This window comes from Hirsutella rhossiliensis (assembly GCF_020360975.1).
Source record: "Hirsutella rhossiliensis strain HR02 chromosome Unknown scaffold00018, whole genome shotgun sequence".
Lineage (NCBI taxonomy): Eukaryota > Fungi > Ascomycota > Sordariomycetes > Hypocreales > Ophiocordycipitaceae > Hirsutella > Hirsutella rhossiliensis.
This window is the reverse complement of record NW_025408684.1, coordinates 139,120-160,034: the sequence shown is the minus strand read 5'-3', so window position 1 is coordinate 160,034 and position 20,915 is coordinate 139,120. Positions and strand designations below refer to the sequence as shown.

General features: G+C 54.0%; 2 protein-coding genes across 2 annotated transcripts; both read right to left on the bottom strand.

Annotated features, from left to right (window-relative positions):
- Nucleotides 1–5: 5 nt before the first annotated feature.
- On the bottom strand, nucleotides 6–1,220 carry HRG_10917 (integrase core domain-containing protein; the record flags this gene model as incomplete). The annotated part of the gene is made up of 1 exon (XM_044869387.1): nucleotides 6–1,220. One exon carries the CDS (start codon nucleotides 1,218–1,220, stop codon nucleotides 6–8), a length of 1,215 nt encoding a protein of 404 aa, XP_044715338.1.
- A 14,417-nt stretch (nucleotides 1,221–15,637) lies between these two features.
- HRG_10916 (uncharacterized protein) lies at nucleotides 15,638–16,281 on the bottom strand (the record flags this gene model as incomplete). Its single annotated transcript, XM_044869386.1, has 2 exons — nucleotides 15,638–16,049; nucleotides 16,133–16,281. 2 exons carry the CDS (start codon nucleotides 16,279–16,281, stop codon nucleotides 15,638–15,640), a joined length of 561 nt encoding a protein of 186 aa, XP_044715337.1.
- Between the last annotated feature and the right edge of the window lie 4,634 nt (nucleotides 16,282–20,915).

Here is a 20,915-nt window from a genome sequence, read left to right as displayed (position 1 = left end):
AGCCCCTACTCCTCTCTGGCGCTGGTGCCCTTTTCCTGTTCCTGGTCCTCTACAACGATCGTAGGGCCGTCGTCTATAGGGTCTGGTGCCGTTACTATCGACGGGGCGTCGCCATTAGTCCTAGCCCGTAGTGGTCCGCGTATTCTCTTGCCCTGTATCTGCAGCTGTGGTTGTATTCCTTCGACTTGCCCCTGGATTTGGGCCGGCTGTGCTTCCGTTGCCACTCGTCGGTGCTGGTATGGTCCATCGTTTTCGAGAGCCGGGCCGTATCTCTGTTCGTACTTATCCAAGGCCGCTGTCTGTTGCATATTGTCTAAAGAGGTCCAGGTCGGGTCTTGCCAACCTTGCCAGCGTACAAGGACTTCCCGCCTACGGCCGCGGCCGGTTCTCTTCCACCTAGCGCATAGTATTTCCTCTACTACTTGGTGAGCCTCCCCGTCTACTTGGATAGATGGGGGTTGAGCGTCTGTGCGTTGCTGACCAGGCATTGGGTCCGTCCCCGCTCTCCGGAGTTGGTCGACGTGGAACCTATTATAGCAGCCCCTCGGGAGGTCTGCTAGTTCAACCGTGTACGGGTCGAGTACCTTGCTTATCGTATACTTAGCGTGCAGCCAGTCGAACTTCTTCTTAGGTCGCTCTGACGCGTAGTTCCGTAAGTCAAGCCAAACCTTATCGCCTACTTCGAAGCGTTCTGCCGCGTTCCGTCGTCTGTTAGCGAAGCGTTCTTGTTGCTGCGTAGCTGTCGCCATTGATGCTTGGCAGAGGTCCGTAATCTGTTGTAGTTTGGTAACAAATTTCTTTGCCCTGGTTTCTGGCGAATGCTGAGGATACTCTTCCGCATATGCTTCCGTAACGAGGGGAACTGGTGACTTCGGCTCATAGCCGTGTATAGCGAAGAATGGGGACATCCCTATAGAGGTATTGACCCGACCGTTTAACGCCATCTGAGCCGCGGGAACCCACTTATCCCAGTCGTTCTGGTTCTGGTTAATCACGGCGCGGAGGTATGCCTGTACTTCTTGGTTCATCCTCTCAGGGCCTCCGTCGGTTTGGGGGTGGTACGCCGTGCTTAGCTGCTGGTCGATCCCCAGTAACTTGCACATGTGCCTCCAAAAGCGGCCTACCCAATTCGAGCCCCTATCGCTCGTTATAGCGTCGGGCCACCAGTGGTAGCGGGCGAAGCACCATAGAAAACGCTCTGCACATGCTTCCGCTTCCATCGTTGGCATCGGTTCGAGTATAACTTCCTTACTTAGCCGGTCCTTGATAACCCAGAGGCAGCGGTTACCGTTCGCAAGGGAGGTCCGTAATAAAGTCCATCTGTATCTGGCGGAAGAAGCGGTCCGGTACGGGTAGCGGTCTAAGTAGACCCTTTTATGCTCGCGCCATATCTTCGTACGGCCGCAGACATCGCAGTTACGCAAGAAACGTCGGATATGCTGTTGCATTAGCGGCCAGTAGAAGTCCCTGGATACGGCTTCTATCGTCCCTTCCCGTCCCGGGTGGCCTACTACATGGGAGTCATGAACCTTCTGGATTAAGGAGCCCCGTAATTCGTTTAGCGACTCCTGCTCTAGCGGTGCTGCCTTGGCTGCTGCTTCTGTCGTGATCGGTGCGCCTGGCACCCATAAGCGGCCACGTAGTCGTAGGTGCCCCCGAGGATCAATAAAGCACTCGGCGACTTGTACCTTCAGCTTAAGCTTGGGGTCGAGGACCGAGATCCGTTTCGTACCGCGTTATAAACGCTTGTAAAGACTGGATCCTGGTTTGCCGTTTGCTGCCATAATTGTTGTAGCTCTGGGTCGTGGAAAACCGTGTGTTCTTCTTCGCCTTCTCCCGCTTGAGTCGACGTTACTCCGACGTAGGTACGTAGGGCTGCTTCTGGAATAAGCTGCATATCTCGTGCTTCGTGATCCGCTTCGTTTGGTCGGTCCTGTTCGCGGCGAGAGAGCGCGTCTGGCACCACTGCTTCCGTCCCGGACGGTACTGGAGCTGGAAGTTAAAACGCGAGAGATATTCAGCCCAACGTGCCTGCCTTTCCGAGAGCTGTTGGCGCGTCATGAAATACTCGAGGTTCTTATGGTCGGTAAGGATAACGAAGTTATCACAGCTTCGTAGCTCGGCTGACCATTGTTCGAGACAACGAATAATAGCGAGCATTTCCTTATCATGGATTGGGTAGTTGCGCTCAGCCGGTGATAGCTTCTGCGAGTGGAACGCTACTGGCTTGCGTTGTCCGTCGACTTCCTGCGTAAGTGTGCCCAAGCGCCCAGCCGCTACAGTCTGCTTCTACGAAGGTTGGCCTCGAAATCCCATTGAGTAAGAATAGGGCGTTCGTAAATAGCGTCTTTAGTGTCTGGAACGCCATATCGTGCTCGTCCGTCCACTTGAACTTAGTCCCCTTTCCTGTTAGTGCTGTTAGGGGTGCAGTTATTTCCGAGGCTTGCGGTATAAATATCCGGTAGTAGTTAACGAATCCTAGAAAACTGCGCACCCCCTTCTGGGTAACGGGGACTGCCCACTCGACTATTGCTCGTATCTTGTCGGGATCTGCCTGAATGCCAATTCCTGCGTGAATAATGAATCCTAGGTACTTAATCCGCTTGACTCCAAATTCGCATTTCTCCGGGTCTAGGTGTAGTCCATGCTCGGCGAGGCGTTCTAAAACTAACCGTACCTTCCGGAAATGGTCTTCTCTGCTCCCGCTCGAATAGATAAGTATATCGTCCATATAAGCAGAGGCGAACTCGTCGAGGTAGTCTCGTAGGATACCGTTAATATACCGCTGGAAGGTTGCTGGCGCGCCACTTAGCCCGAACGGGGTAACCATCCATTCGAAGAGACCGTACCGGGTGCGGAACGCTGTCTTCCACTCGTCTCCTTCTGCAACCCGTACTTTATGGAACGCTTGTACCACGTCGACCTTAGTGAACCACTTCGCATCTTTTAGGTTGCGAAGTGTGTCCCTATTAGAGGAAGGGGTAACGGTCCGACTTAGTGATTGCGTTCAACGCTCTGTAGTCACAACAGAATCGCAGCCCGCCACCTGGTTTCCTCACAAACAGGACTGGAGCTGCTGCTTCTGAACTGCTTGCACGGATAAATCCTTTATCCACTAGGTCTCGTAGAGTCTTCTTAAGAACCAGGAGTTCCTCTCGTGACATACCGTATAGTGCTCCATACGGTAGTGGTAACTGCTGGCCATTCGGGTCCTCCTTGATTCTGATTTCGTGGTCTATGCCTGGCTTATGAGGATTCAGCTTATCAGCTTCCTTCTTCATAAATAGAGGCAGTAAATCGTGGAACCGCTGGGGTATCGTTCGGCGTAGCTCTGCTTCTGACATGGGTTTCTTTGGTGATAACGCCCTTTCGATATCCTTCATGCTGATAGCGAAAATCGCCGTGGCAGCTGCCTCTCTTCCTTCCTGCTTGCGGATCCTTTCAAAGTAACCCACAAAGGTACTGGCTAGTACGTGCTTTGCTTCTTCGAACTCCTTGGCTTTCGCAGAATATTCTCCTTCCCGAGGTGATCTACCCAGTCTTGTGTAGGTTCATGCCATAGTCGTTTCTCGTGGGGCACTGAGTACGACTTTGTGTGGCATAACCAGGGTTTTCCTAGGATTAGGGGGAATTCCAATCGGGGCACCACGTAGGCACAGATCGTCTGTATGTGGCCGTTGACCTCCATTGATAGCCATACGAGGCCCCTAATCGTTGCTCCTTCCATTGCCCCTGATGCTCCTGTAATAGCTCGCGGTGCTATTTCCACTATAGGAACTTCCAACTTCTCGACGACTTCTTCGTCAACCGCGGCGTAGCACTGGCATCCCTCGTCTACGAGTGAGGAGAAGAGATTGGTCCTATTGATAATGCTTCGAATTATTGTAGGACCAACTTCCATTTTCCTGAGAACTTCTCTTCTTTGCCACTGCTCCGTTCTTTGGCCTCGAGACCCGTCTTTGTTTCGAGGCTACGCATTTCCGAGAGGATGGGGTCTCGCTAAGTCCTGACTCTTCCTCACTAGAGTCGTTACCATCATCTTCCAGCAAGGGCATGATCCTAGCGGTGCGGACTTTACATCCCTCGACCGGCTAGGGTCCTGTCCTGGCGAGTAGGGGCAAGCGGCAATGAAATGGGTGTTGTCGCCGCAGCGGAGACAACGACCCTCGTCACGGCGTTTATTCCGTTCGTCCTCGGATACCCACCTCGCCCGTTGCTTCCGTCCTGACCTAGGCTGGAAGCGAACCGTCTTGCTCGTTCCACTTGACCCCTGGCCGTTCGCCCGTCCTCTCTGACCCTGCCCCTGAGTGCGTGTAACCGTCATTATTACGTCGCCGTCATGGTCGCGTGCGTCACGTGCGTTCTGCTCGGCGGGTAACGTTGCTGACGGTGCCGGGGTGTTGTCGTTACCGGCGACCTGGATGTTGCCGATGCCTGATGCCTGCCCTTGGTCACGTTGCCCGCGGGAGCCCTGCTTCCTCTGCAACGCCTTAAACTTCGCGGTGTGCTCGAACGCCCAAGCAATCGGGTGTAGACGTTGGATGTACTCGTTGTAGTCCTTCGGCATGATAACCGGGACTAGTTGCTCACGGAGAGCAGGAGAGATCGAGTTCCGTAGCCATGCGAGCTTGGAAGCATTATCCCAGCTCGCGCCGCCCGCTTTGGTCAATGTTTCCTCGAATTCAGGAGGAACTTCCCAAACTCTTGGCTGTCTCGTTGAATGAGGTGCGCAGCCTGTCCTGCGCCCTCTCTGTCTGCTGCACGCTGCCGAACGTCTGGGCTAGGTGCGAGAAGAATTTCCGGGGGTCTGGGTTGCCCTTCGCGCTCTCTTGCCTCCAAAAACCCTCGACTCTCCTCATCATCTGATCCGGCAAGGTCTGCAGGATCTCGTACCACACGACGTTGTTATTGCCGTTTAGGCCCTCCTCTTCGTCGGTATTGTACTTAAATACCAGACGGTCGAGGTAGAAGTGGAAGGACTCGGTTGACCGTTCCACTTCGGCCAAGTCATCGGCTTGCGCTTCTTGCCACGGTCCATTTCCTGGGCTGCTTCCGGCCTCGGTTCGACGGGTAAGATCGCCGGGGTACTGAGCACCCCCGGGCTGGGTGTCAACGGTGGCGCTGCTAGGCCTAGCCCGGTGAACATCTTCCGCAGTTCTTCGTCTCCCGCGATCCCAGATAAGATCTGCAAGAGCTCTTGCTCCTTCCTCCATCGGCTCGTTGCGCCGCCGGTCGCGGTGCCCCTGCATAACTACTATTGTCCTCCATCTTGTTCGTCCGTCTCGTCGTCCGATCGATCGTCCGTCTCGTCGTTTAGCCTATCGCCTGTCTTGCTGTCTGTCCTGCTGACTGTCCTGCTGTCTGTCCTGCTGTCTGTCCTGCTGTCTGTCCTTCTGTCTGTCCTGTCTTTTGTTAACTGGTAGCTCAATATGTTAGGGTCAGCACTGTTGGCACAGGTGCTGGGCGTAATTGATGTAAATTGAGCTACAAAGAGTGTAAAGGGGAGACGTGTCTACATCGCTCCCTTTAGGAGTCGTGTCCGTGGCGCTCGCACGTGACTAGTCTGGCCATGCCAGATCTACACATCGGGGCGTAGCCCCTTACACATGGCTTACAATTGAGTCAACATGCAACTCTGTGGCCTTGGCTGGCTCGCAACCTTTCCAACCAAGAAAGTTGTCCTTGGCGACCATCTCGGATGTTTCAAGCGTGGACGGGTTTAGCACCTATCAAGACGTGTCCCTCCCCGACTGCCGCCAAAGTGCCCATAATGGCCCACGCGAGCCAATTGCTGGCAGAGATGAGCTCCAACCGTCGAATGGCCTCATCCATAGAGAAGATGCTTCGAGGATATCTTACCGAGTTATGGTGATGCAGAGTAGACTCGACAGAGTCTTGTTGTAACTTAACGGGTTCTCGCATCGGCCGGGGTCTTTTGCGGGCGCGCTTCAGTACGGTACAAGTAGCAAGGCAATCGCCTCACCGGGTTCGAACGCCGTTGGACAAGGCAGCCACAGTGCTTTTGCTCTCTTGCCAAACGCCGAATCTTGATAATTACCCACCCATTGCGTAAGTCTTCAATATGCATACACATATTTTCTAGTCCTGTTTTACGCGTTTGACTGTACTATGCCATGCACTGTCCGAATCCACCCTTCTCTTCGATGAATCGACGGAAATATTATCAGGGCTCGGGAGCTCAACCGCTTCCCCCCCGTTTTCCTGTTGCCTCTGATCTGGGCTGGTGGCTTGAATGTCCAAAGAAACTGAATCGACGCTAGGAGATCGCCTTGATGTCCCAAGGCTTGATGACCAAGCCAGTGCCTGTGACCTCGCAACCTCCTTAGCCAAGAATTTTCTTCCCTTCGCAATTGTCAGGTATCTCTGAGCATTTTTGAGCCATTCCTGCAGTTCGTCGAAGCTAGTGGTAGCAGTGAACGAGCGATCGCCATGTATCTTCAACACTCGTGGAAACCGTAGAGTATAGTACCGTGCATTTGCGGGCTTGTCGAGGCCAGATCCCACGAGTTCTACTATAAATGGATGCTGAAATAACGCCTTTGGGCGTAGTCCACGGTCGGGTCCAAGACCACGTCAAAATTTGGCGTGGACTCAATGAAGGGTATTTGTGTGAAATATCCATGTCGGTTGAGATATTGCATATGGTCTTTCGGGATGCCATGTTTGTCGATGATGTCGATGATGCGAAGTCTTGGCTTAGAATTATAACGGCAGACCTCATCTTTATTTTCCATGCATCCGATAAAAAACGACGTCCACCAGAGCTTGCCAATTCCAATCTCTTGTTCGTCCTCCGCGCTATGGTTGCCACCGACAATAGTGAAGTCGGCAGAGTCACCGAGGCCTGGAATGTAGTCTTTCTTGAGTTTGATGGATGACTTGTCGCAATCGGAGGTGAAGTAAGGGTCGTTGCAACCTTTCAGCACCAGTCCCTCCCACCGTTGTGTAATGGCTCGTGCGAATAGTTCAGTGAGCCGCTCAGCAGCATTGGCTGAGGAGAATGCAACCACTTCGCGGAACCCGACCTCGGCAAGACCAGGGATCCGGCGAACCAGAGACCGAAGTAGTCGTCGCCGCTTAGCATGGCTTTTTCTAGCGCAGACCGTGTCGTCCAGCAACAGAAGATCGTAGAACATAATCATGAGATGTTCATTCATATTGAATGGGGGGTCTTGGGCCGCTCCAAGGAGCCGTCCTGATCGTCTGACGTGTTTACGAATTTTGTGGAAGGGCTCGATTACCCTACTGTCGTCGTTCCATACCAGCAGCTCGCCCTCCAGTATGCATTGTTTCTTGATCCTGCAGCCTGCCGTGCCAAGGTCGAGGCTTTCTCGTAACGCGCGATGAAGGCCAATGCGGTCGATGGTAGAGTCCCTCCCACTCTTGGAGAATATTTTGATGCAGGCTCTGGTTTGCTTAAGTCAACATGAAGTTGACAGTATTCTCCATCGTATTTACGCTCCACGCTCATTAGTCTTGAGCCAGCCAAGTGGCAGCAATGCTTGATGCTCCTTGCTTTCGCATAAGCTGGCCGTTCAATCATGACTCCAACCTGCGGCTGTAGGACTTTCCTCAACTCTTCCCAGGGATTTACCACGGCCTGTAGGGGTGTATTCCGGATCTCAAGTCCCCCTAGGATACTTACGGCAACTTGGATTGAATTCTGAAAACGGAGGAGATTCCACAAAAACGGATGAAATCTGCCCATCGCCAGTCTTTCTGGGACAGAGGCCGGGTTGTAGTTTTTGGATAGCATGCGAACCAGCCATTTGGCCTCAAAGCTGTTCAATCTTCGGAACAAACTGATGAGCAGATCGTCCGAGCTGCTGCAGGGTTGACGGTATTTCCGCTCAGTTTCTTCTCGCAGATCAGCGGACGAGAAAGGTGAGAAGGCTGCAATCCGATCGAGCACATCGTCAAGTTCTTGCAGAGTCACTTTCGGACCCATCCTTGGTTCGCAGTCCGTTATAGCCATAACGCGCTCAACACAAGTTGCGAAGTCCGGGCCGTTCCTGGTTTGCCATATCTGTAGCTCCTTCATTCGGGACGATCCAAGACATTGTGCTTGTTGGACAATCCTTTCGAGCTGAATTTTTGACAAGCCGAAAACTCGGTCCGGCCTGCGTTCGGGAAAGAGGCATGACAAGAATGCCACGGCTTCTGACCCTAGACGTGGGATGGCTGTATCATGTTTGTCGAACCAGCCAACAAGACTGCGCACATCGAAGTCCTGGGTCTTCTGAATACTGAAAGACCTCGTGTGATTTCTTTCGAGTTCACTGAGGAGTTCACATAAGAGATGCAACGGAAATGGCATATTGGCTGAATATTTGTAGTCCAGGGCTGTTCAACCAGAGGATGGCGAATGTATGACGGAATGAGTCTTAGCACAAGCTCTGGGATGAGCGGAGGGAGTCGTAATCCAACTTATAAACGATGTCCTCCCTGCTCCATTTCCACTGCATCTATGGCCCTCGAGGCGAACTCAGACTTGTAGCATGCGGGTGGGTTGCTCCGTCTAATGACGACGTCGTGAATCTCGTCGCTGCGGCTGACAGCCCTTGCGACATAAGTACCCATTCTGCCTTACCAAGTTATTTGTCGTGACTGGATTCGGCACCTCTAGTTCGAAGGTTAGGGTGGGACTACTGGCCTCGCAACGCAATAGCCATGAACGGCAAAACATGTTCACGGCTGGACGCTCGAATGCGACCTCCTTAGCATCCTGTGCCAACCCAAAACGGCTTCACGGCAACCGGCGCATGTATATTGTCACTTGATCTCTGCCCCAGCGCTATTTCCAGAAAGTAGTATCCCACTCGTATCTGCAACAAATGCTGCGTCTCGTTGCAAACCGTACAGTACGACTAGGCTCTAGCAGACTATTGTGATCCGTTGTACTCATACTTGACAAACCCGCCAATCCCTACACGCCTGATAGGGGTTGCAGAGCATCTCAAACATCTCGTCGTAACCGATGAGGAGATTCATTTCCTCAGCATATCCTGCCCTCGAAGGCTTCGGTCTCGTCATTCCATTGCAGCGTTATGGGAAAGTGGCTGCCGCCGTTAATCTCGACTTCAAGAAAAGAACGTCCGTCATCAGCGCAAAATGTACTCCTTCCAGCGTGGTATCGGCCCCGATTGTTTCAGACCTCCAGAGCCCTCCGGCCCTCCACCATGCTCTCTTGGGCCTTTCAACGTATACTCATGGCGGGCACTCCTTGGTTATTTCGAGCCAGACCCGTGAGAGCTTGACTTTGTTCACTGTTTTCGCGGCTCCGCTCGCCCCTCTGGGCAAGTCTTCCGATGCCTTCCACCGCTTCGGCGACGCGCGCGTGGTTCGTCATCCAGCGCCTGCTCTGCGGGCCCATGAGGTGGCTGGTCTCGCTGCTGCTGCGGGTCCTGTTTGGCATGCCGTTTGCGATCCTTGGTGCTGTGGCACTCCTGACAGACGGGTTTGCTATTGGCAAGTTGAGCTTCTAAGGCGCCGAGACGAGAGCTGATGTCGGCCAGCTGATTTCGAATTTCGCAGTGCTCGTTGTAGCAAAGGTCTCTGATCTTGCGGTCCGTCACAGCAAAGAGGCTGCCACATGTACAAGTAGTGCTCGCAGCGGCAGTTTCATTACAGCCGACATGATCGATTCCACTGTCTGCTGGCATGTGGCAGGATTTAAGTGCCTCGTTCACATAGGTAAGTTCTTCCAATTCGATGTGACCTTCGAAAACGGGATCACAACTGGAGTCGTCGACATTGTATTCGCGAATATATTTCGGCCCGGATTGACCTCTCCACCCCGGGCTGACCAGCCGGTGAGTTTGTCGCTATTTGCTTCTTTACTTGCCATGGCGCTGTGGACGGGGAGAGTGGAGAAGGATGGAAATACGTGACGAGGATAGTGTAGAGGTAGGATGAGGAGACGAAGACACATGGAGTCGGAATGTATGGTCTTTATAGGCAAACCCTCGCCTAAGGACATCTCGTGATCTTCTCCTACACGGATGTCGTTCCTGTGATGTCGGCGCAATGGAACTTCGCCATGTATGTGGTTAGGGGGCACCTCCGCCTATTTTCGTTCTCCTGCGGGTATGCGAGTCGCTGTGGGCAGCCCCGGAAATGGTGTGATACGAGACGCAAATCCAGAAGCCCAAGCCATTCTCCGTCCGGCGTATCTGGCTACCATCTAGAGGCTAGCTCTAGACCGCGCCGTCACGTCGCAATTCATCGCCGAGCAGACCTTTGAGCTGGCAGCCCTCCACCCGCCGCACTGACTGCTGTCCACGACTGGCTCGCCGCCATACCGCCGTAGGCTCCGCCTAGCAAGCCTCCGGGCCGAGAGATGTACGATGAGGTGACAATGTGCTCCAATCAGAAGTGTCTGCGGCTTTGTGAAGCGGTATCAATCTGACTGATGATGGATCAGTGGATGAAGTCGTTTCCCAGACGTGGCGGCCGGTCTATGGTCCAATGGCCTGCGTGCTCCTCTGCACCCATGCCAGTATCGAGAGATACTTGCCCCGTTAGGGCCAACAGGCGTAATGAAGAGGCGATCATTCAGTGCGAGATAGCACGTATAATGGAACTTGTAAAGGCAAATATTGCTCCCGCTGATCGGTTGGAAAGCTCTATAGCCCCGCCAGGCAGTCATTGTAACGCCTCCCATGTCTCCGCTTGTAGTGGAAACGCAGCTGGGCTCGCGCGAGGTGTCATCGTCGTTCGCCGGTGAATACAACTGCCTGACGCTTGCTGGTTTGTGCGAGGCTGTCGTCCTGTGAGAGCTTAGATGGGGCCGTGCCCTCGGGTTGTCAGCCTGAGTATCGACACCGCTTTCGAAGTCGTCGTTATTGTCGTTGTCATTGCCTCATTTTCTGGGAAGCGATACTTCTGGCAGGGTCGGCCAGGCAGGGGACTCTGCTCGCAGGGACTTGGCTGGCCGCGGTTGTGATTGTGCCGCCGGTATGAGCCTTTGAACATGTGCCTTTGGACATCTAGTAGCGGCTCTATCCTATGGCTGAATAATGGTGAACTCAAGTGAGTGGTTGGCGGATGATTGGTACTGTAGGACAAAATTACCAGCTGTCGCAAAGAGAAGTTCGGGGAGAAGGCTGGGTACAGAAAACGCGGGGTGTCGCTCCTAGACCCTTCCGCTCATCATGGGTGCCTGGATTCCCGTTACCGTACCTGCGGCCGATTCTGGCTTCACAACAGTGCAGCAAGTCCTCGTCTTGGGCGATTGACAGCATCCTAGCTTCTGGCTGCTTGGTAGTACTGAGCTGTAAGGACTGCAACCCCTTCTTGGTAAGCAAAATCGACTTCACTGCAGCCAGAAAGTGAGCTGGCGCCGAGCACCAGGCAGCAGCGGAAGGGTCTAGGAGCGACACCCCGAGTTTCCTCGACCAACCCGTTCCCCCCACTCGCCTCTACAACAGTTGGTGATCTAGTCATGCCAGTCCTCCGCCAACCTCTTGACTTCACCATCACTCTACCACGGCGTTGCAACAATTCTCCGCTCATAGATCAGCGTCCCGGTATAACATGGAAATATGTTCTGACGAAGATGGCGCATGGTATGACCAGTGCGTCTTTCTCCCGCCAATCCATCCGAGACTGGCCATGGACGAGCCGGTCCGCTTGGTTGGCAGTCACACCTCGACAAGATCTCTGGCCGTGTTCGCGGCCGCCCCTTAGTCTTTGGAGAACCCGCAGGTGGAAGTGGATCGTGATACTGTTGATGAGCGCTGCGGCAGTCCCTGATGTCGCCGTGATCAGCAGGCGATTCGAAAGGCTCCTCCTACTGAACAACTCGACGAATGCCTCGATGATTCGCGACTTGCCAGTCCTGCCCTCGCCACCGACGAACTGGCAGAGTTGGCCGACTTCGCCTCCGTCGTTTTGTCGCATCAAATCGAGCTGGCAGCATATGATTGGGAAAGCGATCGACTGCGTTTTGTTCAGCGTCGGCCGTGTTGCCAACTCTCTGCCCGCCAAGCCTGCATTCCCGCCTCTACGTCGTCTGCGGTCTCGTCGAAGTCGGCCATCGCCATTTCGACATCGACCTCCTCGAAGCCAGCTAAGCCGACCATGACCCTCCGCAACGCAGCACGGCAGTCGCTTTCTCGGACCACGGTTATACTTTGTATGCCTTGGATCATCCTCTCCTCTCTTTTGAGGCACTCATCTGCTGCGACTTGGTGGCCCTGACCTGATCCTACGGTGGCAGTGCGACCCCGGAAAATACCCGCCCCTACATGCTTATCCGTCTCGCCCCTTGTTCGGGTACTGTACCACGGCGGCCTGCAGCTCGGCCGTCGAGGAAAGCGCTGCTGTTGCATCATCGCCATTGCTCCGGCGACGTGGCCGTCACCTGATTCGAGTCCAGTGCACCTCGGACGACGTCGATCAGCTGCGTTGCGTTTCCGATGCTGTTTGGACTGATACGTCGCTGTTGATTCTGCGCCCGCCTCGTCCGTCCCGCCCTTCCACGTGTGCGACCGTCGGATAGGCATCTCCGGATGAGGATGCCCATTGCTTAGCGTCGCGTTTTGCGTCTTCGGCTGATCGTCGAACCAGCCGCACGATATCGGCACGATGTCGTCGAGACATGATATTCTCGGAGCCAGCGCCTCTAGCGCCCGCGCCCAGATGCTGTTGATGTCGCCCATTTCTTCGCACATGAAAGACTCCCATGGTACAAATAGCACAAAGTGCTGCACGGTTGCCCTTTCAAAGGTGGAAAAATTAGCGTCTCCCATATCCTCCGGCGAATCGGTTTCGCGCAAACCTCCGATGACACGAGTCCTCGTCGTGGGCAAAGTCTTGCTCAGGTAGCCGTCAAGGCAAACGGTGGCCTGCTTTCCCGGCCGCCTGAGCACCTGAACCCAGCGTCTTCCTGGTGCCAGCCCATCATCGAAAGGCACCTCCCCCCTAGCCCCACAGCTCCCGTTGTTGCTGTTGCGTTTGAGTCTGACCAGCGATACGTAGTCGTACAGGCATAGGCCTCCCAGAAGATCTCCACGGTGCTGATATGCCTTGACGCGGGAGATCCTGGGGCCTGCTTCTTCGACGACGACCGACTCATCCAGGGGATCATCTGTGACCCATGCGCTACTTGTCGCAGATGCCGCAATCGTCGAAAGACGTGCCAGTACAGCTAGTACCGGTATGTGTTTAGGTACGCCTAGGCGCTGCCATTGGAAAATTCGGCTGGATATCCTAGAAGATGAGCGACGACCTCGACCTGCGACAGGGGACGCTCCGTGAACATACGGTTCGTCACCCTCATCAAGAACTGTATGGTCCGATCCGTGCTCCATGGGGTGTATATTGCATGTCACCATCTCGTCTGCCGGTTCGGTTCGGCCGACGCAAGCACTAGATCAATCGTGCTTTCCGGGTCTTGGCCCTGCCACGTCTTGGTGCCTCGCGGCAGGCTGCAGAGCCCACAGTCATTCATCAGGTCGATGATCGGCTGCGCTTCCCCTTGTTTTCTTGTTGCTACCTCATCGCCTCCCCAGAGCAGATCGTGGCGATTAAAGTCCCCCGCGACGACGTCCAGTTCCACCACGGAAGCCCACCACTAATCCATGCAGTTCTCTTACCGCTCTCGATAGCACCTCGCTCTTCTACTCTACGTATACCGACACTACCATCAGATCTCGGTCCGGTAGCCGAAGGATTACCGCCGTCAAATCCGCTGACTGCGTTACCGCTTGCTCCGCCTCGAGGTCACTCCGCACCCAGAGCATGCTCCGGATCGGCCAGCCGGTCTCGTGTATCGTCGTCAGTATCATTGTCACCCAACTGCTGTGGCTTATTGAGCTCGTAATTACCCTGTCGTTTATCCTCCTTGCGTACGGAATCCTGCGCGGCACCATGAACGGCAGTATGAGCGACAGTAACGGCAGTATGAGCGACAGTAACGGCAGTATGAGCGACAGTATGAGCGACTCTACCGCCGGTGACGGCATCTTGTGCTCGATGTCGGACCAAAAGGGGATAAATATCATCAGTAAAGACGGCGGTATAGTGCTGGAGATCTTAACATTAGATCTCAACTACCGTGGCTTCAAGGTCACGCGTCATTTTCACTGGGTCTAACCAGACAGAGAAATATGGTTTTGGATGCTATACGCCAAGCTAGACCTACGAGGGAGCACGAGCCGACAACTCCACAGGCTAAAAATCTCGAAGCTAGTAGCCTCGAGAAGACTTTGAGAAAGATATCTAGAGTGTTTGAGCGCAAGGAGCAGAGTTGGTGTTGAAGGATCAGAGATTTCAGGCCTCGGCGGCTACGCTGCATCGCATGAGGCCAAGGAAGGAAAGAATGATCCCCAATCCTAATACTATGTTCATAAACCTCCGATATATATTAGGGAATGTCTATATGCTTCCACAGGGCGATGAAGAGGTGCTATATGCGATTGAAGGTGCATTTGGTCAGGTTGAAGAGGAGGAGGGGAAGGGGAGGGTAAAGCCACCTGATTCGTCGCCTTCTTACACATGGGCGGAGACAGACCAGAAACCCAACAGTCCACGGCAATTAAACATTGAAAGCACTACAGAGTAGTATTTCTTTTATAATTTATTATGGGCTAAGAGCTTCAATTCAATTGATATAGTTTGTATGGTAACAGGCGATGGGTGGGGCATGGTAGGCCCGGTCGCCCTCGCTAAGCAGGCGCCGAGGGTGGGTCCGAGTACTCTTCGGCTACACGAAGAATATATATCGAGCACGAATCTGTCATTGGGAAGATGCCACGTGATCACGGCGTAACAGTCACATCCACAGTCGACGAGAGTGCGTATTCAGTAGCCTCTGTTGACGGGTCGACCGTTCATTGGTGGCTTGAACGCTTCCTAGTCGACCATGCCGGTCACAGCCCGTGACAGATGGCCAGCTTAGGATGGTAGCTTAATACTACAAAGGAACCCCAAACGAGCGGCAACACTCTGGGCACAGGGAGCAAGACGTATCAGCAGATTGAACAACTGGACGCACGTATACAGGCACGCCGCCATGAACAGCAACACTGCATGCCTGCCTAACCAACAACCGCCTGTCAAGAAGAGATAGTCCCTTGCGTGGTCCAAATCGACAATGATGCGGCTGGCCACGGCCTGCCCCCATAACCTCGTCCGCAAAAGTCAGTTTACTTTCCCGAATAAGATCCAGGAGATTTGGGTGTATCAGAAGACTTGGGCGATAGCATGAAGCCTCGCCCGTACCTTGCCCCAAATTGGGACCTGGCCTCTGTTTTGGCACCGACATCAGGTCCAGGATATGCATTGTCTTGCGATTGAGATTCCTCCTCCTTGGGCCTTTGGATATTAAGTGTGATCATGTCCCGTGATATCTGCCGGACCGTTTCATCACGAAGGTGACCCCCTACTTGCCTGCTCCTCCATCCAAGTCCCTTGTTTTGTCCGTGAATCGTCTTTCCGTCAGTCGAAACCATGAACTGCATGGCGTCGCCTGTAGCGTAGTTGTCAATAACGCTAATGTTTTCCTTTAAGCGCTTGTTTGCTTCAGAACAAATGCTCAAGCTTTGGCGCGCGTTTTCCCATTCTTCACGCAGCCTCGCAATCTCGGAAGTATCCTCAGAAGCAGGCACTTTCTTTATTTTCCCATCAAGCGATCGAACAAATCCTTCTCGTGTTGTCCCAGTTTCACGACTGTGTTGTCAAGGGTCTTCCTGCACCCATTCAGACCCTCATTGACGACCTTTTCGGGGAACGTAGCTGGCTCTTCATTTTCGGACGAGCTTCCACTGCGTTTGGTGGCCAGCTGAAATTCATCGATATGCTTCGACAGTTGGTCACAAATTTCAAGGCATCGCTGCGTGCTCAATCGCTCTTCCTGCATGGTTTGCAATTCTGGCGCGCCTGAGCCGGTCTCCGATATGGCGTCTGCGAGAAAGACACCTATTTTCTCGTCGATACTTTCGAGGTGAGCCCGGAGGTCACTGTGCGCTGTCTCGACAAGGTCTTTGTAGCTTCGAATGGTCTCGGCGGTGGCAGAGCATACGCGGCTACATTCACAGCATAAGCATTAGAGTTGTTACTGAATGGTTTATTTTATGGAGGGTGGTGGCTTGCAGACCGTGAAACGTACAGATTGGCGTCAGTGAGGGCAATAGTGATTGTCGACTTGTAGCCGGATAACAACCGCCTAAATCCGTCGATATCATCACCCATGTACTTGAGTTTAGCCCACCCCCGAAAGGTCGTCTGAGTCCCCCCGGACTGCGACACGCATTTCATGAGTTCCTGATTGAACTCTGCACAGGCATGGCCGCATCGCAGCAACGGTCGATCGAGCGCTGAGAGGTCGACAGTATGGACGGCACTGACCGTCTCCGTAAGTGGGCCTAAGACTCCGCTCAAAGCTTCAAGCTCGTCAATGAGATCGCGCACACGTTTGGGATGGTCTCGAAAACTCTGGACAGTGCTGTAAAGCGTAATGCTGGATTGAAGGCGAACGTAGCCAGGGCCAATAGCCCGGAAGCCAGTCTACCGGCTCGGCCATCGCGGTGGACGGCCTCAGGCATGAAGAGCGTGTAGGAAGATCTCAGGAAGGTGTAACAAATAGTTGTGGGGTGATCGCTCGTTTTATGATCTGCGAGGCGGTGCCTAGAGCTTCTTTGCCATACTTGATTGGTTCATCTCAGCCGAATGCCCCACGTGACCTGGCAGGTGACCTACTCCGCCCTTCCTGCTCGCGTTCCAACAACATGCTATATTACCGAGATTCTGCCTTTACGACAATAAGCGGGAACGCCAGTGCGCCAATCAGTGGAGTTCGTGCGCCAGGGGGGTACCATGATTTGCCGCTTCTTGACTGGCTCAGCACAGAACAAGGCGAATACGTGCAAAAAACAATTCTTTGACTTTCTGGCCAAATTTTCGAAACGGCCACTGAAATCCGAAACACCCATACCATGAAAATCGCCTCGACCGCCGTCCCCTGCCTACGGAAGTGCAGCCGCGCGCACGTTGTTGCGGGTGCGCTACGTGGCTGCAAAGATGGCGAGAACAGGCGGAAAATTCGCTCTGCTTGCGCTTATTAGCGTCATGCGCCAACCCGACGTGACTTAATTCAGGGCTGCAGATATAATCGTAGGCTTTAACCGTGCCGTACCTTCCTCTCTCCACATTCTGCTCCACTTTCTTTCGTCCCATGCAGAAACCTGATTCCCCCCCCCTATAAGTGCAAAATATGGTCAAGGACGAGGAAGGCAGCGGCAACAAAGAGTGAACCCCGTGCCGCTTTGGTTATTCATGACTCGTGATTGGTGAGCACTATCGTTGTGTTGTTGGTCTGCTGTGCTGCTAATGCATCATCGCAGTTCGTTGTTGGGCTCCACTTTAACCTACTAGGATGCACCAGCGTACCACAGAGCGTAAGGAACGTCATCTGGACTACTCGGGGTTCCCTGCTAGTCAACCCCGAGTATGGAGGCTTCGTGCGATCGATAAGAGCTAGCGTAGGATTTTGAGAGTGACAGGTCAGTCTGCAGGTCCAGGCAGCATCCAAAACACATTGTCTGTAGATTAGTTGGTTCCCATCGACTGGAGTAACCCTACATACATTCGATGTGTAACACGTGAATGCGGCTCGCTGTGCGACTGCGGCAAAGTCGCCTCCTTTCCTCGCTCCACCTCTTATTGCGAAGCGGCAGTTGGGGCAGTATTACTCGTCCTCGCTTATCGATATGGAAGCCAAATAGCTCACGACTGTCGCCCGGTTCTAGTTCAAAATACGACATGCTCCCATGTAGACGCAGTCTTCGCCGAACAGGGAACCATGCGCCTCGTGTATGCGTATGACTCGTTACAGTACTAGTTACAGGGCTACAACAAACCCAAGAACCAACAACCGACCTCTAAGGCCAATCGGAGGTGTCCCGCCCCTGTAGGGCATTCACTGCCCACCTAACTATCATCCTTCAGCACGAGCGTGCATCATGAAAAGGATGTGGGGCCTGGCTGCAGCGCAATGTCTTGCAGAACAAGTGCTATTGGAAGTGGAAGCACAATGTGGCTGCAGCGTGGCAGCTCGCAGAGCGATGACATCAAAGTTGTTACGAGCCCAATAAGCCACAGCGACGAGGTGAAAATGTTACCGCCGACGACGCACGAGACAGGCTGGCCGATCCGGAGCATGCTCTGGATGCGATGTGACCTTCAGGCGGAGCAGGTGGCAACGCATTCAGCGGATTTGACGGCGCCACTCCTGCGGCTGCCGGATCGAGACCTGATGGCAGTATCGGTGTACGCAGTGGGGAAGAGTGGGGGAGGCAATGTAGATATGATCGTATCGAGGTACTATGAAGTACAACAGGAGAGAGGAGGAGGAAGGAAGGGAAGCTGGGCGACGCGGGGTCTCGGAGTCGTTGGTGATAAAGTGACCGGGAGCCAGAATCTACATTGCCAGACAGCGTCCGCTTCGAGATGCATTTCAGCAGCTCTACTTTTGGGTACATGTACATAATCACCCATAGTTCGTGTTGCTCCTAATACTGCAGTTGGTTCTCAATGCGAGGTGGTGACCGCAAGGTGGATGTGCGTTGCTGCAAGTGGGTGCTTCTGACTGTCCCCGGCACGGGTGGTGTGAGTCATTTGGACGGCATTGCAGCTGCAGATCGTAGCCCCGTCACATCCTCTCCCTGTGCATTAGCGGATGTTTGCCTGCATCGAACTGCAGCCACCATTGCGATGGATGCCAGTCTTTCTGCATGAACCCCGGTATGTACATACAGTACAGTACGAGCCTTTTAACGTGTCAAATTACCAGCTGTCGCACAAGAGAAGTTCGGGGGAGAAGGTTGGGCACAAAAACGCGGGGTGTCGCTCCTAGACCCTTCGCCCATGGTGCCTGGGTTCCCGTTACGTACCTGCGGCCGATTCTGGCTTCACAACAGTCCTGCAAGTCCTCGTCTTGGGCGACTGACAGCACCTTCACTTCTCGCTGCTTGGTAGTACTGAGCTGTAAGGACTGCAACCCCTTCTTAATAAGCAATATCGTCTTCACTGCAGCCAGAAAGTGAGCTGGCGCCGAGTAGTATTGCTGCCCCCAACCAGGCAGCAGCGGAAGGGTCTAGGAGCGACACCCCGAGTCTCCTCGCTCAACCCGTTCCCCCGCAACTTGTCTCTACAACAGTTGGTAATCTGGTCATGCCAGCCCTCCACGAACGTCTTGACTTCACCATCACTCTACCGCGGGGTTGCAACGTTTCCCCGCTCACAGACCAGCGCACCGGTATGACATGGAAACACGTTCTGACGAAGATAGCGCATGGTATAACCAGCGCGTCTTTCTTCTGCCAATTCATCCGAAACTGGCCATGGACGAACCGATCCGCTTGCTTGGCAGTCGCACCTCGTCGGGATCTCTCGCCGTGTTCGCGGCCGCCCCTTGGTCTTTGGAGAACCCGCATGTGGGGTGGATCGTGATACTGTTGATCCGGACTGCGGCAATCCCTGACGTCGCCATGATCAGCGGCGATTCGAAAGGCTCCTCCTACTGAACAACTCGACGAGTGCCTCGATGATTCGCGACTTGCCGGTCCCGCCCTCGCCGCCGATGAACTGGCAGAGCTGGCCGACGTCGCCTCCGTCGTTTTGTCGTATCAAATCGAGCTGGCGGCATATGATTGAGAAAGCGATAGACTGCGTTTTGTTCAGCGTCAGCCGTGTCGCCAACTCTCTGCCCGCCGCTGAGAAAGAGGTTCCCGCCATTGTTGTTGCATTCGAGCCTGACGAGCGATACATAGTCGTACAGGCATAGGCCTCGCAGGCGCTCTCCACGGTGCTGATACGCCTCGACGTGGGAGATCCTGGGGCCTGCTTCTTCGACGACAACCGACTCACACAGGGATCATCTGTGACCCCTACGCCACTTTCCTGTCGAAAGACGTGCCAGTACAACAGGTATGTGTTTAGGTACGCCCAGGCGCTGCTGTTGGTAAATTCGGCTGGAGATCCTAGAAGAGCGACGACCTCGGCCTGCAACAGGGACGCTCCGTCAACACACGGTTCGCCACCCTCGTCAAAAACTATATGGTCTGATCCGTGCTCCATGGGGTGTATGTTGCATATCACCATCTCGTCTGCCAGTTCGGCCAACGCAAGCACTAGATCAAGCGTGCTTTCCGAGTCTCGGCCCTGCCACGTTTTGGTGCCTCGCGGTAGCAGGCTGCAGAGCCCACAGTCATTAATCAGGTCGATGATCGACTGCGCTTCCCCTTCTCTTCTCGCCGTTACCTCGTCGCCTCCCCAGAGTAGATCGTGGCGATTAAAGTCACCAGCGACGACGAAGTCTGCTCGCCGTCCAGTTCACCGCGGAAGCCCGCCACTAATCCATGCATCTCTCTTACCGCTCTCGACAGCGCCTCCTCGCTCTTCCCCTCTACGTACACCGACGATACCATTAGATATCAGTCTGGTAGCCGAAGGATTGCCGCTGTCAAATCCGCTGACTGCGTTGCCGCTTGCTCCGCCTCGAGGTCACTCCGACCCAGAGCATGGTCCTGATCGGTATCATTCTCACCAGCTGCTGTGGCTTATTGGGCTCGTAATTATCCTGCTGTTTTATCCTCCTCGCTTACGGTTCAGAGATGGCCAATGCACGGTAGCCCTTGAGATCTTCGTCGTTCATCAGGCTCAGCTGCACCGCGTGTTGCTTTCTAATGTTAAGCCGCAGCATGCGAAAGCTCGTGCACTGTTACGTGATGACCGTTTCGGCCAATTCGGGCTGAATGAGGAAGGCAAATCATCCAGGCTTTTTGAGATCTAGTGGCAAATGTCGTCTAAATCTGACCCACGAGAAGGCAATTATCGGCCAGATTTGAGATGTCTGCCTAGAAAACCGGCAGGAGACTAGGTAATACCGCGCC